The sequence below is a fragment of the Coenobita brevimanus genome, chromosome 53, assembly GCF_032717465.1.
Source record: "Coenobita brevimanus isolate Jiangsu-jjx chromosome 53, ASM3271746v2, whole genome shotgun sequence".
Taxonomy (NCBI): Eukaryota; Metazoa; Arthropoda; class Malacostraca; order Decapoda; family Coenobitidae; genus Coenobita; species Coenobita brevimanus.
Genome location: NC_137006.1, coordinates 43,246,741 through 43,264,240, shown reverse-complemented (window position 1 = coordinate 43,264,240; position 17,500 = coordinate 43,246,741). Strand labels below are relative to the sequence as shown.

The 17,500-nt window shown below is 41.7% G+C and overlaps 2 protein-coding genes across 2 annotated transcripts in view; both read right to left on the bottom strand.

The window, feature by feature from the left end:
- Positions 1–5,706: 5,706 nt before the first annotated feature.
- On the bottom strand, positions 5,707–14,415 carry LOC145400820 (cytochrome P450 4c3-like). Its single transcript, XM_080273256.1, has 12 exons — positions 14,302–14,415; positions 13,301–13,382; positions 12,880–12,986; positions 10,740–10,833; positions 10,074–10,259; positions 9,358–9,427; positions 8,744–8,928; positions 7,984–8,162; positions 7,577–7,745; positions 6,900–7,079; positions 5,953–6,170; positions 5,707–5,784 (listed from the first exon to the last, which is right to left on the bottom strand). Exons 1-12 carry the CDS (start codon positions 14,413–14,415, stop codon positions 5,707–5,709), a joined length of 1,662 nt encoding a protein of 553 aa, XP_080129382.1.
- Pp2A-29B (Protein phosphatase PP2A regulatory subunit A) overlaps positions 9,571–17,500 on the bottom strand; it is a 65,789-nt gene continuing 57,859 nt past the window's right edge. The window contains exon 14 of the mRNA XM_080273193.1: positions 9,571–9,582. The gene's annotated coding sequence lies outside the window, so the exon portion shown is untranslated. The remainder of the gene's footprint in view (positions 9,583–17,500) is intronic.

Below are 17,500 nucleotides of genomic sequence, written 5' to 3'. Positions count from 1 at the left end.
CAGCATAGGAAAAACTGTCATGGAAATTTCATAGGAAACAATGGGAATGTGTAATCTAAACCGTCTACCTGAAAAGGAAGTCAACACGTGACACGTAGAGGTGAAATATTAGCAACGTACCAAGCCTCTCTCAGCTTAGGAATATTAGCCAGCAGAGGAAAGTGACAAGTAGAAGAGGTGAAATATAAGCCACATACCAAGCCTCTCTCAGCTTAGGAATATTAGCCAGCAGAGGAAAGTGACGAGTAGAAGAGGTGAAATATAAGCCACATACCAAGCCTCTCTCAGCTTAGCAATATTAGCCAGCAGAGGAAAGTAACGAGTAGAAGAGGTGAAATATAAGCAACATACCAAGCCTCTCTCAGCTTAGCAATATTAGCCAGCAGAGGAAAGTGACGAGTAGAAGAGGTGAAATATTAGGGAAACTTAATCAAACAAGTATTCATCATTCTCGACTTGTTTTTTTTTTTCATTTTCTATACCCCTCTCTTTCTCTCAGACCTTGTACTGAAGAAAAAACAAACAAGAAAAAGAAGAAAATAATGAGTTTCGAAGTTTTTTGCCAATATATTTCTGCATTAACTTTTTTCTGAAACACGAACTGAAACGGGAAACAACGGGGGTCAGATAAAAAATAAATAATTAAATCTGTCCGAATAATTTATAAACTAACTTAAGCTTTAGTTTTGTATAAGGATCGAAGTGCGTAGCGAATTCTCCTTAGCGATTTATTTTGCATATTGCACTTTCTTTTTTTCTCCGTTCTATATAACGATCCAATTCGGAGTGACAGATGGCTCCGCAACACTTCTTCCTTAGCGACTTATTTTGCACTTTACACCTTTTTTTATCCTCTTGTAAATTAACGTGGCCAATCATTACATCTTTTTTATTACATTACATCTTTTTAGCACATTACACCTTATTACAGTACACCTTTTTAGTACACCTTCTTAGTATATCTTATCTCGCTACACTATTTTATATTCTCGTCAATTACTGAGGCTAATTATATCGATGCTCAATGTACAGCACGGTCCTTAAATAACGCTTCACTTGAAACTCATATGGCGCCTGTCTGCTGGTGTGGGCGTGGAAGATGAGTAGTTGATGCTAGAGACTGATAAGGCCAAGAGAACTGTCCCCACAACACTATAGTTCAGCAGCGCGAGAGGAGCGTTTATATTCAAGGGGTAGCATGGATAATAAATCGCCAAGGCAAAGGTGTTGAGACTAAGACAGCCCGTATATACGTTTGTTTTCACTCACTATAACTAAAGCACTTCTTCGTGACTAGCGCCATTTTTAAATATTCCTCTCTTATTACAGCTCACTGGCAGATAATATTACGGCGCTACATCCTTCCCACAGCACTTCTTCGTGACTAGCGCCATTTTCTAGTATTCATCTTATTACAGCTCAGATAATACCACGGCTCTACAGTCCTCCCATAGCAATTCTTCGTGACTAGCATCATATTCGTGCTGATCTCGTTACAACTCAATTGCAGATGATACAACGGCTCCACATCCTTCCCATAGCACTTCTTCGTGACTAGCATCATTTTCTGGTATTCATCTCGTTACAGATCAGTGGCAGAGTAAGACAATACGGCGTACATCCTTCCCACTGCACTTCTTCGTGACTAGCATTTTTTTAGTATGGATCACTTTGTTACGGTTGAGTGACAATGCGACAGTTCTACGACTCTACATCCTTCCCATAGCACTTCTTCGTGACTAGCCTAATTTTCAGTATGGATGACTTGTTACAGTTCAGTGACAATTATTCTACGGCTCTACATCCTCCCCATAGCACTTCTTCGTGACTAGCACCATAACATAATGCTAATCTCCGTTACAGTTCAGTATTCAAGACTGACAGATGACAATTTCAGTTAAAGCGGAAAGAGTGTAATAAATGTCACTACTGCCTTGTAAACTCTTTATTAGATACACATAGAAACATACTTTATATTAATACTTAACAAACATACTTAAAATATATCCCTAACATACTTAACATATATATTTAACAATGATAATATACTCGTACATTCTAAACCTACTTAACAGGCTACACTGCTAGTCTGTAGAGGGAAGGCTAGGGAAGGGAAAGGAAGGGAAGGGTAGGGATGGGAAAGGAAGGTAAGGGAAGGTAAGGGAAGGGAAGGGTAGGGTAGGGTAGGGAAAGGAGGGGAAGGGTAGGGTAGGGAAAGGAGGGGAAGGGTAGGGTAGGGAAATGAGGGGAAGGGAAGGGAAGGGTAGGGAAAGCAAAGGAAGGGAAGGATAGCGAAAGGACAGGAAGGCAAGGGTAACGAATGGATATGAAAAGGAAGGGGAGAGGAGGGAAAGGTATGGAAAAGTAGGGTAGGGTAGGGTATGGTATGGTAGTGTAGGGTAGGGAAGGATAGGGAAAGCAAAGCAAAGGAAGGGTAGGGAATGGATAGGAAGGGAAGGGAAAGGAAACGAAAGGAAGGGAAGGGAAAGTAAAAGAAGGGAAGGATAGGGAAAAGAAAGGAAGGGAAGGGAAAGCAAAGGAAGGGAAGGATAGGGAAACGAAAGGAAGGGAAGGGTAGGATATGGAAAGGTAGGGAAGGGAAGGGAAGAGTAGGGAAAGGGAAGGAAAGTCCCATGAACTGGGGGGAAAGCTGTACTCTCTATTCTTCTATTCATATATTGAGCTAAAGTAAAAATTTGCTACCAAGGTGTCTTATAATATTTGATACAAAATATCTACAATCGTCATATATATAATATATATACAGCAAGAAGCATACCATATCATATCATCAACAAAAAGATATACTGTATTGGCATTAGAGATAGTAAGCCACACTTCTTGCCTAGTTCTCTCAATTTATATAACCTACTTCTCTCTATACACCCCTCTCAATATTTATACCGGTACTCCTCTCTATACACCCCTCTCAATTTATATACTCAATTTGTATACTCCTCTCAGTTTATATACTATTTGAATACTCCTCTCAATTTATATATTCCTCTCTACATACTCCTCTCAGTTTACATATTCCTCTCTAAATATTCCTCTCAATTTATAAACTCCTCTCTAAACACTCCTCTCAATTTATATACTCTCTAAATACTGCTCTCAATTTATATACTCTCTCTAAATACTCCTCTCAGTTTATATAGTCCTCTCTATACACCCCTCAATTTATATATTCCTCTTTAAATACTCCTCTCAATATTTACAGTATACTCAATTTATATACTGGGAGCATTTTCCCCTGTTACGTTATGTCCAAATGATCACTATCGGCATTCTTCAGTTTTATTTACTTTGCTGTGCCACACTCATATGTATTTCTAAACAGTTAAATCTTACAGCAAGGAATGCGAGTTAGTCTGTGGCAGTAACATGAGGTCGCATCCACAACTGATCCATTCACATCTCAACGAATAAGTCTACTTCAGGCAAAGTTTCATTGGGAAGGCATGAAACTAAACGTATTTCTAAACAGTTAAATCTTACGGCACGGAATGTGAGTTAGTCTGTGGCAATAAACAGGTTGCTTCCACAACTGATCCATTCACATCTCAACGAATAAGTCTCCTACAGGCAAAGTTTCGCTGGGAGGGTATGAAACTAAAGATCCCATGGTAGGCTAAAAGCGTTATATTAATGCTCTTTATAATTCGGGCGATTGTCAACATGGTAAGTTTCACAGGGGAGATATATTGCTAACTAAAGACTATGGTAATTACGGTTCTGTTAATAAAGATATCAATGGTTCCTGCGCTCAAGAAAATGGTAAACTTCACTGAGATTTGTAGCTAACTAAATATTTCAAGAGACTAACCGTTGTACTAATAATAAAGTTAATGGATCTTGCGCCTCACGAACATGGTATGCTTTATTGGGGTGGTATGGAGCTTAATAAAGACCCTGTGATAACCGTTCTATTAATAATGATCATGTTATTGGCTAGTGAGATCGCCATCACTAACAAAGGTGAATGTGAAAGCGAAAATGAGTGAAGGTTGCATGGCTGGCATCCTAACAAAAAGCAGTGACTGAGGAGTAGACCTTAAGATTGGTATCATTACAAACAGAAATAAAAATAATACTTCTGCTCACCTTGTAAAGAACCGGAGCATAACTTCCATTTCTTCTCAACGACATTTTTTGAAACTTGTTCACCTCGACAGCTTGCCTGTAATTTCCACATCTTTTTCAAACGCTGCTGCACATACAACACAGCACTTCATTTTTGTATAATCCCAACACTTCACATATAAACCATAATTGTCAGTCAACAGTTAGAGAGTTTACGTACTAAACTCAAATTCAAAATAACAACTCTCAAAATTTTCTTAACGTAGCATCGAGCACTAAAAACACTCTTGCCAATTTCCAGTAGACTCTTGAAATAATTCGGTTTGGTTTTAACACCCTTTGAATAATGAAATCTTAGCCCAGTAAATTATTAGGCCGTGATAGCAACATTTACAACTGATATATAGAGAAAGAATCTTACTTTTTGTACTACTGTTATTATTTCTTGATGTACAAACGATCAAAAATGCATCTCAACATTTTTCTATCTTCTTTTATTTATTTTTTAACAATGGGGACAAATCTTTTGGATGTGTTATCCAGTTACGTCTCATGTACAGAGAAATAGTGATCTTCTGTTCCATCTGAAAATTATTTACGAACAGTGAAAACCCAGTCTCTTCTAGTGTGTGTTTCTGATGCTTCAACTTCTCCGCTAAATATGTGTCAAACTTTATGAAGATACTTTTATTCTCTCTCTCTCCGCGTATCCCAGCTGTGATCAAAATCCCATAAAATAAAAATTTTAAACGTGAAATAAACTATCACTCATAACAATAAATTTTGTCTTTGGGAGGAAACACTATCAGCAACAACGCTCATGAAAAGATCGTTCAAACGTGTAAAGTTCCATTTTTGATCGTGTGTGCATTATTACAATATTAAACCACTTGGATTTATACCATCCTTTATAACTTTCATATGAGCACACTTCTACTGCTCAGAATAAATTTTTACAGCTCGTCACGTCCACTTAACACTAACAAAAGGAGGATAATTTGTGAGAAAAATAGCTTAGAATGGTAGAACTGTGTATCTGAAACAATATTCTTTCTAGTTTTCCTTCGTGTGGAATTTTAAACACTACATCGTTGAACTGTGTGGATTTAAAACACTACATCGTTGAACTGTGTGGATTTAGACCAGCGGTTCCCAACCTGGGAGCCATGGCCCCCAAGGGGGCCATGAGACATTGACTGGGGGGCCATGGGCCTTATTGGTAATATATTATAAGGTATTTGGTCTGGGTAGAACCTGACAGAAATCAAGTATGAAATATACCTTACTGTGCTAGTTTAGCCTTAAGTATATTGGGGTAATTACCGTTTTCTGCACAATATCAAATATTAAAAATATATAAATATACGATCTGAGTTATATAGGAGCCATGGAGCTTCTCATAATTTTCTCGGGGGGCCACAGGACCAAAAAGGTTGGGACCCACTGATTTAGACACTGCATCGTTGAACTGTGTGGATTTAAAGTCTTGTTGAACTGTGTGGATTTAAACACTACATCGTTGAACTGTGTGGATTTAAACACTGCATCGTTAACTGTGTGGATTTAAAGACTACATCGTTGAACAGTGTGGATTTAAACACTACATCATTGAACTGTGTGGATTTAAAACTGCATCGTTGAACTGTGTGGATTTAAAACTGCATCGTTGAACTGTGTGGATTTAGACACTGCATCGTTGAACTGTGTGGATTTAAACACTACACCGTTGAACAATGTGGAAATTAACACTACACCTCTTAAGTCTGCGTCGTTTTATCTCTTCCTGATTTCACTGTCCACACCACAGTCACTACCCGGCCGATTAACACGACCACAATCACCACCACCACTACCACAATCACCACAAACACTATCACAATCACCACAGCCACTACCACAATCACCACAACCACCACCGGAGCCGCGACCGTCCCGCTGGTAGAGACGCACAAGGTTGCCGTCGTTGGGTCGCAGTACAATCTCGCTCCTAAATTTTAACTCCTCTCTGGGGGTGACGCTTTCCATCCTGTATCGCCTCAGGACGTTGCTCACCATCACTTTTTCCTCCAATAGGCCGAATTTTTGCCCTGCGGAGGAAAATAATGATTAGGATTAGCGCCTATCAACTGCGCGAAAAGGCACTGGGCTAGATAATTAATATCCAAAGGTCCAATCTTCCCTATTCTCTTTTTACGCTAACTTGGCCTAAAATGCCATGTCTCCACCTTGAATGCTGTGTTGTAGCAAGATATTAACATGAATACTCTGCTGATTCTCCTTTAATTCCTGTCAATTTTACTCCCCAGTGGAAACCCTAAATCATATAGTGTTAAATTAAAGCTTTCCCGAAAAACAAGATCGACTACAAGAACAACAAACAACAACGCTAAAGTAAGCACGCTTCACTCTCAAACTTGCTCCCGTATTCTTGTCAGCTCCCTAACACCTTTTCCATGGAGATTTATTTTTGGATATGCCTAGTTATTATCCTTTTGTATTTTACGCACAACATGGCGATATTAGATGGATTTATGCGCCACAGGGAAGGGCAGTAAAGTGTAATAAACAAAATAAATCCCTCAAGAAAAGGTGTTAGGGGACTGTCTTACGCTGCAAGGGCTTTAAACTTGGGCTGTCGGTTAAGGAAGCTCCCTAACACTTTTTCCTAAGCGATTTATTTTGCTTATTACACCTAACTGTCCTCTTGTGTGTGTGTGTGTGTGTGTGTGTGTGTGAGAGAGAGAGAGAGAGAGAGAGAGAGAGAGAGAGAGAGAGAGAGGAGAATCGAAAAAAAGTTAAAGGAAAAAAAATCTCACCAATACAGTTCCTGGGTCCGGCGCTGAAGGGAATATAAGAGAAAGGGTGTCTTTTGGCCGCGTTCTCTGGCAGGAAGCGGTCTGGATCAAACCTCTCAGGGTCGGGGAACTGGTCAGGATCTCGGTGGATCATGTAGGGCAGGACCATGATCGTCGTGCCCGCTGGAATCACGTAGTTGTCTGAAATAAACCATCTAATGACTAACCAGGTCCCCATTTTCGGTTCTAAGTAGGTTAAGGACTCAGAGGTAAGGGAATGGAAAATGGAAGAGTTTTACCAGCAAATTTTCTCGTTTTCTGTCCCATCTTCTATTTCTCTCTCTCAAGGATTTTTTTTTTTATTTAGTACGTCTCTATAATTTACTATTCGATAAAAGTTATACGTACTTATTCTTCTCTTTCTACTTTTCTGCTCTCTCTCTCTAAGAATTCTCAATCAGATTTTGACTTAGTAAGTTTCTGTAATTTGCTATTCAGTGAAAGTTATACATGCTTACTCTTCTCTTTCTAGTTTCTCTCTCTCTCTCTCTCTCTCTCTCAAAGGAATCACGTAGTAGCCAGTAAGGGTGAAATCTTACACACCAAAACATATCCCTCATTCACGTTCGGCTAAAGGCACGAACTAATACCAACAGACTAAAAATAAATGCATAAATAAATAAATAAATAAAACTCACCAACCATAATTTCCTCCTTTAGCAAGCGACCAAAATAAGGAACGGAGGGAAAAACTCGAAGCGATTCTTTGATGCAGTTCTCTAAGTACCGCATCCGTTTCAAATCCTCCATGTTTGGCGCGCGATTTGAATCTCCGAATATCGCGTCTAGTTCTTCGTGCACCCGAGCCTGTGGGAGGAAGGTGGAAATTTTAGACCAGATATGGGTTTTGTGAGAGAGAGAGAGAGAGAGAGAGAGAGAGAGAATTAGATCAACATGGCCCTACGAATGATAAACAATAGATATGTAAACAACCAATAGTATACAGACACATACATAAAGAAACATACATATATAAACACACATACATATACAAACATACAGACACACATAAACAAACAGACACACATATTCTGCCGCCACACACCTGTATTTCCGGATGGGCGCCCAGCAGGTACAAACACCAATTGATGGCGACGGCGGTGGTGTCGTGGCCGGCGAACACGAAGAGATCCACCTCCTCGCGGATATCCTCGTCGCTCAGCACCTTCCCGCCCTCGGAGTACTCCAGCAGCAGGTCCAGGAAGGCCAGGCGGGGCTTCTTGCCTGGGGAAGGGCAAAGGTGAGCGTCCTCCGTCAGTAGATTTCAGGTGAGGAAGGAAAAAGGTGAAAAAGAAGGAGTTTTTTGGGGGGTGTTAAGTTTGAAGCATATAAGATCCTTTGAAGTACCCTACCCACGTCCCTCTTCCTTCTACCTCTCATTCCCTACCCATACCTTACCCATGCCCCCCTTTCTTCTACCTCTCATGCCCTACCCATACCTTACCCCTGCCGTCTACTGTTCATGCCCCTGTCCTTACCCTACCCATGCCCCCCTGCCTTCTACCTCTCATGCCCTACCCATACGCTCTCACTCCTACCTCTTATCCCCTACCCTCACCCTTCCCATACCCCCTCCCCTGTCCTTACCCTGTTCATTCCCTACCCTTACCCTACCCAAGCCTCCCTTCATGCCCCCTTCCTGCTACCCCATCCCCTGTTCTTACCCTGCTCGTTCCACCCCTGCTTCTACCTCTCATGCCCTACCCTATACACCAGTACCTCTCTCCCTACCACTCACGCCCCTCTACCTCTACCTCTCCCCTACCCATGCCCCCTCCCCTGCTACCCCCAACCCCTGTCCTTACCCTGCTCGTTCCCCCCCTGCTTCTGCCGTTCATACATCTGACGGCGCCTCTTTACGATGTCCCTGGTGAAGGCGTGGAGGGTGGATAGTAAATGCTCCTGTTCTTTTGCGTACCCAAGAAGGCGGAAGGCGAAGTCGGGTTGCTGCCAGAATATCAGCATGCGTTGTTGTATCATGCCCTGGATCCTGTGTGGGAGAAAGTGAGGGAGGGGTGAGGAAACGAGAGAGAGAGAGAGAGAGGAAGGGAGAAAGGAGTGAGAGAGAATATTAGCATGCGTTGTTGCATATGAGCTGGATCCTGCGCGGGAGAAAGTGAGGAAGGAGTGAGAGAGGGTAAATGTGTGCAAGGAAATAGAGAGAGAGAGAGAGAGAGAGAGAGAGAGAGAGAGGGGTCCTATTTCTTGCAATGTAGTTAGTGACATTAAAGAGTTTTCTGTCATCACAACTACCAAACTAACCATCACAACTACAACTACACTACACACACACACACTCTGTCTTCTTAATCTCTCTCTCTCTCTGTCACACACACACACACACACACATATACACACACACACACACTGTCTCTGTCTTCTTAACTTCTCTCTCTCTCTCTGTCACACACACACTCACCTATGCACCGCCTCCACATACTCTGACTCGGGGTTATCCTGGGCGTCTATGTTGGTGCCCATCGTTGTCTCTGAAAATAATAATAATAATAATAATGATGATGATGATGATAATAATGTAAAATTGTATAGTATGTGGAGTGGCTTTTGAAACTCCATAATAATAATAATAATAATAATAATAATAATAATAATAATGTAAAATTTTAGAGTATGTGGACTGGCTTTGGAAACTCCCTAACACCTCTTCCTTAGCGATTTATTTTGGACATTGCACCTCAGTATTATATTATTGATTGTACTTCGATATCTAAACGAGATAAATTACACACTAGAGAATGATATGATGATGATGATGATGATGATGATGATGGTGGTGGTGGTGGTGGCTGTGATAATGATGATGATTGTGATGATGATGATGATGATGGTGGTGGTTGTGGTGGTGACTGTGATAATGATGATGGTGATGCTGGTGCTTGCGATAATAATGATGATGATGATGATAAGGATGATGATGGTGGTGGTTGTGATGATAATGGTGATGAAGACGATGCTAAACTCCCTTCTCCCTCACCACAAATTAACTCTCCCTTCTCCCTCACCACAAATTAACTCTCCCTTCTCCCTCACCACAAATTAACTCTTCCTTCTCCCTCACCACAAATTAACTCTCCCTTCTCCCTCATCACAAATTAACTCTCCCTTCTCCCTCACCACAAATCGTATCCAAGGTGCAGTTGGTGATGTAGGGAAAGATGTCGAATACTTGGCCTCCTACATGTCGACCCAGCTTGTCCGCCATCTTGGAACTCTGGCGGCTGAACACCTCCACGAACTGTTCCAGAATTTTGAGGTGAAAGGCTGGGGTGAGGAGCTTGCGTCTCGATACCCACACATTGGCTGGAAGGACGCAAGATTTTAAGATACCAGTGAGCTAGTTCTATCTTTCTCTCTTTCTTTTTTTCTGTCTCTGTCTGTCTGTCTCTGTCTCTCTCGCGTCTGCACACCCACACGCTGGCTGGCTACGCGGACACAAGATTTTAAGACAAGAATGCGTAAGTTGTTCTATCTAGCTTTCTTTCTTTCTCTCTCTCTTTCTGTCTCTCTCAAGTTTTGACCAGAATGCTACAGAAACCAGCCATCTAGTGGGGAAAAAAGTCTGACCAACGTAAGCATGCAACTCTGACTTACAAAATGATATCTGTATGTACGTGTATATATGAGATAAATCACAAGGTAGGCTTTATTAGATTAGGTCAGATTAGGTGGGTCAGGTGAGGTATTTAAGGTTCTCTCTCTCTCTTCAAGAATGGTAGGCTTTATTAGATCAGGTCAGGTTAGGTGAGTCAGGTGAGGTAATGAAGGTGTGTTGGTACTCACAGTCAGCCACGAGGAGGCCTGTGTTGCCCAGCCAGGGATGAAAGAAGGAGTACTGGTGACTCTTGTCCAGGTGACGCTGGCTGCTCAGGATGGTCTGTGGACATATCAGTACGGCCAATAGTCACCATCACTTCCATACACTTGACTTATTTTAGTAGTCTAGTAATGGCGCGTCCACACGTGTGCTGGAACATGTGTTGGCAACATGTCGGCAACACAGTAACGAACACGCTGCAAACATGATGGGAACACCAGCGTCCAGATCATGTTGGCAACTTCATGACGAAATCTCAGCTGCCTGGCAAGGACACACTTATCCCATCACCTCTGCTGCACTGAAACATGTCTCCCTCTGTCTGTATTTCCTGCTGCCTATGATCTCCAGTCTTTCAAACGCAGTGTGTCCAGGCATCTCAAAATGATCGGATCTTGAATTTGGCTCGCTATTGTATTTTGTTTTTCTCTTGGAGGGAACTGTTACTGCGGGCTCATGGCCTTTGGTTCCTTCTTCTTTGCATTAAAAAAAAAAAAATACTGCTGCAAACATATTCCCGAACATGATGCCAATATATGTTTGAGAGTACGTGTGGACGCGCACTTACACTCTCACAGAAGTTACATAGCATGGGAGATATACAGTCATCCGCTCTTCTTATGCTCCTCAGTGAAACTACTTGAATTTATAAACCAAGAACAGTACATCTAAAAAGGGGCAGGAACGGGTTATATATCCATTATTAGTCATTCATGCCTTTGATTTTTATTATTTCACCTGACGCGATACCAACACCTGGTCCGTCTCATAGTTTTTACCACTCGTGCACACCTCTTCTGAAGGCGTCATTACATCAACACACCATCCACTCACCACATCAACCCAGCGTAATTCTCGCTTCCTATGCCTCCTCCTACCCTCTCCACTTCCTCCACCATCCACTCACCACATCAACCCACCGTAATTCTCGCTTCCTACGCCTCCTCCTACCCTCTCCACTTCCTCCACCATCCACTCACCACATCAACCCACCATCATTCTCGCTTCCTACGCCTCCTCCTACCCTCTCCACTTGCTCCTTAACTACACGTGTGACGATAAGTCTAACAGTTTCCTAGTTGAGGAATTAGGTTTACTGAGTGATATCTTGAGACAAAAAAACTAACACTTTATATTTATTCCCTCTCTCTCCCTCTCCCTCCCTCTCTCTCTCTCTCTCTCTCTCTCTGTTAAACTTAAAAAATATAGAAATCGTTTTACATCCTTACCCACAAAACCGCGCCAGTGAGGACCAAAGGGATGCCACTACCCTTGTTCCCATCTGTCAGCCATCTGGTCAGTGGTCAGGTGGTGAGGTCAGGTGAGGTCCTTCAGGCACAGCAATAGGTCAGGTCAGGGGAGGTCAGGCTAGCAGAGGTGACCAGTTCAGGTTTATTTAGATAGTGTAATGAGGCTGTTAGTCAGAAGAGGATGAAGGCTGAATCATGTTAGTCTGGGTCAGGTCAGGGTAGGTTAGGTGGGGTCATGTTATCTCAGGTCAGATTACAGTAAGTTTGGTCAGGCTAGGTCACAGTAAGGTAGGTCAGATGAGTTCAGGTATGGTCATTTTAAGGCAATTAATACTTCAATTATGTAGGTAAATATTTATCTAACCTATCTATCTATCGGTCTTGAGTATCTATCTATCTGGCTACGTGTCAAGTGGGGTTGGTGGAGGATTAGTGCCCCTCCCTGTAAAACAATTAACTCTAAGCCCTTGGCCACCCCGTTTGGGATACATGGCGTCTGGCAATGAATGAATGAATGGTGAATATATCTATGTCTGGCTATATCTCTACCTACTGGTCCTGTTTATCTGTTTCAGGTCCGTAGCCAAAATTCTCGAAGGGCGGAAGGAGGGGGGGGGGGGTTGTTTTCTGCTGACTCTGGCCTTGCATAGTAGCCGCCTGGTCAAAGGTGTGCTGCAAAAGGTGTGGGGGTGTGGGTGTGTCCAAAAGCGACGTTGCGAAGGTCATTTGACTCACTCGACCCCCCCCCCCTGGCTACGGGTATGTGACTGCCTATACACCTGTCTATTTACCCCATCTCATTTATTTACCCATCTGTCTACCTATCTACCTTACATCTATCCACCCATCTACCCACCTCGGCCTGCCTGGCGCCACTGATAACCACAAGGGGTACGGTGCCCAGCCACACCCTCATCACAGGACCGAACATCTTGACTATCGTGATGCCCAAGGGAAAGAGGTCTGAAAATAAATAAATAAATAAATAAAATAAGTAAAGATAAATAAAACTAAACTAAACAAATAAAAAAATAAAGATAATAAGAATAATAAATAAGTAAAAATAGACACAATGTCCATATTAAAATGAAGAGAGTTACCCCCTCCTCTCTCTCTCACACACACACACACACTCTCTCTCTCTCTCTCTCTCTCTCTCTCTCTCTCTCTCTCTCTCCATATTACAATCCAAAGAGTTACCCCCCTCACCTCTCTCTCTCTCTCCATATTACAATCCAGAGTTACCCCCCCTCACCTCTCTCTCTCCCTCTACTCACCCACAATGTCAATATTCGCGTCCAGAGCGTTGCCTACGATGGGCCAGGCTCGAGGTCCAGGTATCTTCTCTATCATCTTTACCTGAGGTCAAAATAATAATAATAATAATAATAATAATAATAATAATAATAATAGTAGTAGTAGTAGTAGTAGTAGTAATAATAATAATAATAACAATAATAATGAATAACAGTAGTAGTAGTAGCAAAAGTAGTAGTAACAACAACGACAATAATAATAATAATAATAATAATAATAATAAAATTGTATCCCTAACAGTCCATACTAAATCAACTGCAAGGCCGGACGTTCTCCTTGGAGGGAGTGACAGCCAAAGTTAACCTTGCCCCATGTTGGCGAAGTACGACCGAGAGCGTGATATATATAAAATCTGAAGTGCTGTAGTGGCTATGTTCGGGCGGTTGGTTGAGGAAGTTCTCTATCACCCTTTCCTAAGCGATTTATTTTGTTTATTACGCCTTACTATCCTATTATGTGTTACAAAATCCTTCCAGTATCGCTATTACTCTGCATAAATAACGTACAAAAGGATGTTATGCACCCTTATCCAAAAATAAATTACTATGGAAAAGGTGTTAGGGAGCTTCCTTAACAGACGAGAATACGGGGCAGTGTGTGTGTGTGTGTGTGTTAGAATTGACACTGTGTACACTGGTAAACCTATGAAAGCACAAATTATACTCCTTTTACTCTAACTTGTCTTAAAACTGCAATCTCTCCTTGAATTCTGAGTTGTATGACATAACACTAGAATGCAATACGATGTTAGTCACGAAAAAGTGCTATGAGAAGGATGCAGAGCTCAAACATTGTCTTTTCCTATCACTGAGTACGTGAAATACGGTGCAAAGGGAGGAAAATTTGGGCCAAGTTAAGGTGAAGGGAGTATACCAGAACTTTAAAAATACCCGCCATATATGACTTTGAATTCAAATCTTGAGACCACGATTACCATTTTTTTAAATTATATTTCACTAACCATCTTGCGTCGCTTGAAGAACCACATTAACAGCAGGGCCAGGAGAATGATGGAGAAGGCCTGAGTCACCGCACCAGAGCTCCAACGAAGAAAGTCACCGCGAAGCCAAGACATTATGCTTTAGTTTCCCCTTAACGTTTTCTTTGATACGTTTTTCTCGCCTGCCCGTTTTCCTTTGTTTACCTTTCGCTGTCCTATCGCTACCACGAATTCTTTTTACCCTCCTTTATCAGCTACTTATCTCTTCTTATCTTTTCCTTATCATCACACTATCTATCTTCCTCCTTCTTCTGTCAGCGCTTCATCATTGTTTTCTTTTACTTTCAGCCCGCTATCCTTTCTCTTCCGTCTCCCGGCTCGCTATCCCTTGACTCTCTCTTCATCAGCTATTCTCGATCTTTGGTCGATTAGATATTCTTGTCTTCGCTTTGCTGTCACCCCGCTATCCTTCGTTTTCTTCCTGCTGTCAGCCAAACATTCCTTTTGACTTTCTTCTGTTGTCAGCTGGATATCCCTTCACTCAACTCTGCAAAGAAATAAAAGAAGGATATTAGCATTTAAATTGAGAGAGAGAGAGAGAGAGAGAGAGAGAGAGAGAGAGAGAGTACGGTCATAGATGGGTGGGTCGCAGGTAGGTAGGTAGGTGAATGGGTGGGTACGTAGATAGGTGAAAGGGTGGGGAGAATGGAGGGGCATATAGGTAGGAAAGTAGGTTGGCAAGTAGGAAGGTAGGAAAGTAGGTTGGCAGATACGTAGGTAGATGATGGGACAGTAGGCTGACAGGTAGTTAGGTTGGTAGGAAAGTAGGTTGGCAGGTAAATAGGTAGGTAGGGAGGGAGGAAAGATAAGTAGCAGAGTGAAAGGCAACAAGACTCGTAATAAAGATCCCACATCAGGGTCAGCAACCTTTTTAACTCACTATTCCTTTATAAATACCATCAACCTTTTTACCACCCTGTCTGAGAACCATAATAATTTCCTGTTCACCATTATCAACATTCTAAGCAACTTTATAAATACCATCAACTTTTTAACAGTATAATTTGACTCGTAATAATTTTTTCTTCATTACCTCGTTCAAATCTGGTCTCTCTCTGTTCAGTTTAATAATAAGTATAATCTTGAACTTCCCATTAAGCCTGATCTAAACGCGAAAATAAGTTGATGTTAATTATTACTGTTCTCCAAAAGCCAGATTGCAGACCAGGGATGTCTTATCGTTCTCTCTCTCTCTCTCTCTCTCTCTCATTATTATTCTGTCCGCAAATTCCAATCTCTCTCTTTCTCTCTCTCCCTCTCTCTATCATTATTCTGTCTGCAACTTCCAGTTTCTCCTGTGTGTGTGTGTGTGTGTGTGTGTGTGTGTGTGTGTATGGGTGGGTGTGTTTACTCAATTATGTATGCATAACAGAAGAGCTGGACACATTCTCTCTCTCTCTCTTTTATAGCAGCAATAATGTCCTCTACTTTCATCTACGCCCTTATCGAGCAAAGATCACCCACCCTCTCTCTCTCTCTCTCTCCAGGTGACATCTACTTTCCATCACTGTCACCTGTACCTGTATATATATGGCACCGCCTCAGTTTGGTTCGTAAGACATTTCGAGGCACTACTTGTCCTTCTAACTCCTTGTAACTCTCTCTGGCCACTCCTAACATTACGTTCCTAGGATTTTGCAACACTAACTCTCCCCTTCGTAGGTTACAACGGGACAGACACACTCCTGGCCTTGGGTTTCTTCTTTCTTGCATTAAAAAAATATATATAGAAAATGTTTCCTTTCCTTCATCCAAATATCTATACTCTGCTCACTCTAACGTGGCGTAAAATTGCTCTCTCTCTCTCTACCAAAAGCCCTCCACCCCACTCCTTTTCTTCGCCTGCTATCCTTGTCGTGAACTGGATGTGTCCGAAATGCCTGCTTTAGATTGATATATTCCTTAACACACTTCATTTCCTGCACTACTCTTAAGGGAGCGAATTTAGCCTGCAGTCCACTGGGTTTACGTCTGGGCCTGGGGTTATAACTACTACTATTACTACTGCTACTACATCAACTACTACTGCTACTACTACTACTATTACTACTAACTACATCAACTACTACTAATACCGGTACTACTACTACTACTACTACATTAACTACTACTACATCGACTACTACTACTACTACCACTACTATGGTCCTTTCACAGCAAGAAGTCCGTTCAGGGTGTGGCAGAATTTGGAATTCCCCCGAGTGCGACGTTGCCAATTTGACCACCAATTATCGGATTATCACTCTGTCTCCCAACCTACCCCCATCACACCTGTTTCTCGCTCGCTCGCTCTCTCTCTCTCTCTCTTTATATATATATATATATATATATATATATATATATATATATATATTGTATATGTATTATTTATTTCCAATTTTTTTTCCACACCACTTATGAGGTAAAAGTCTAGGCGCGTTTTATTTTTAAGAGGTTTCCCCTATAGGCCTAATCCTCTCTCTGATCTTTAATCATAATTTTCTTCGTCATCAGAACTTTCTGTTATATTGAAGAGAGAGAGAGAGAGAGAGAGAGAGAGAGAGAGAGAGAGAGAGAGAGAGAGAGAGAGGTGGGATGGGGGTAGGTGATAATCCGATAATTGGTGGTCAAATTGGCAACTCTACGGCGTGGCAACATGGGAAAAAAGCACTGCCACGTGTCATAGAATTCATTCAAATCGTTGTTATAATTCTAAAAAGTGATACTCAATGTACTATATAGCTTCCTTTACTATATACAGAATATAAAAAACAATTTCAAATAGCACATAGATGGGAAATACGAGAGAGGCATGTACTACGGTTGATTTGGCAGCATCGCTAGAGGTGATTCACCAGGTGGGCCCCGCCCTGAACGGACTTCTTGCGGTGAAAGGACCATAGTAATGCTTCATGTACCACTACTACTGCTGCTGCTGCTACTACAAATCCTAACTAATAATAATAATAATAATAACAATAATAAAGAAGAGGAACAGGAAGAAGAAGAAGAAGAAGAGGAGGAGGAGGAGGAGGAGGAGGAGGAGGAGGAAGAAGAAGAAGAAGAAGAGGAGGAGGAAGAAGAAGAAGAAGATGAAGAAGAGGAGGAGGAGGATTACACAGGATTACACAGGAAAGCAAACAGCAACAAACCTTACGGTCCTTTCGAGGCTGCTTGTTAG

Coding starts and splice junctions, on each gene's coding strand:
- LOC145400820 (XM_080273256.1), bottom strand. CDS start 14,415: ATGTCTTGGCTTCGCGGTGACTTTCTTCGTTGGAGCTCTGGTGCGGTG. Junction 10,260..10,739: donor AGGCCTCCTCGTGGCTGACT/GTGAGTACCAAC, acceptor GCGTCCTTCCAG/CCAATGTGTGGGTATCGAGA. Junction 7,080..7,576: donor AAAGGAGGAAATTATGGTTG/GTGAGTTTTATT, acceptor GGTTTATTTCAG/ACAACTACGTGATTCCAGCG.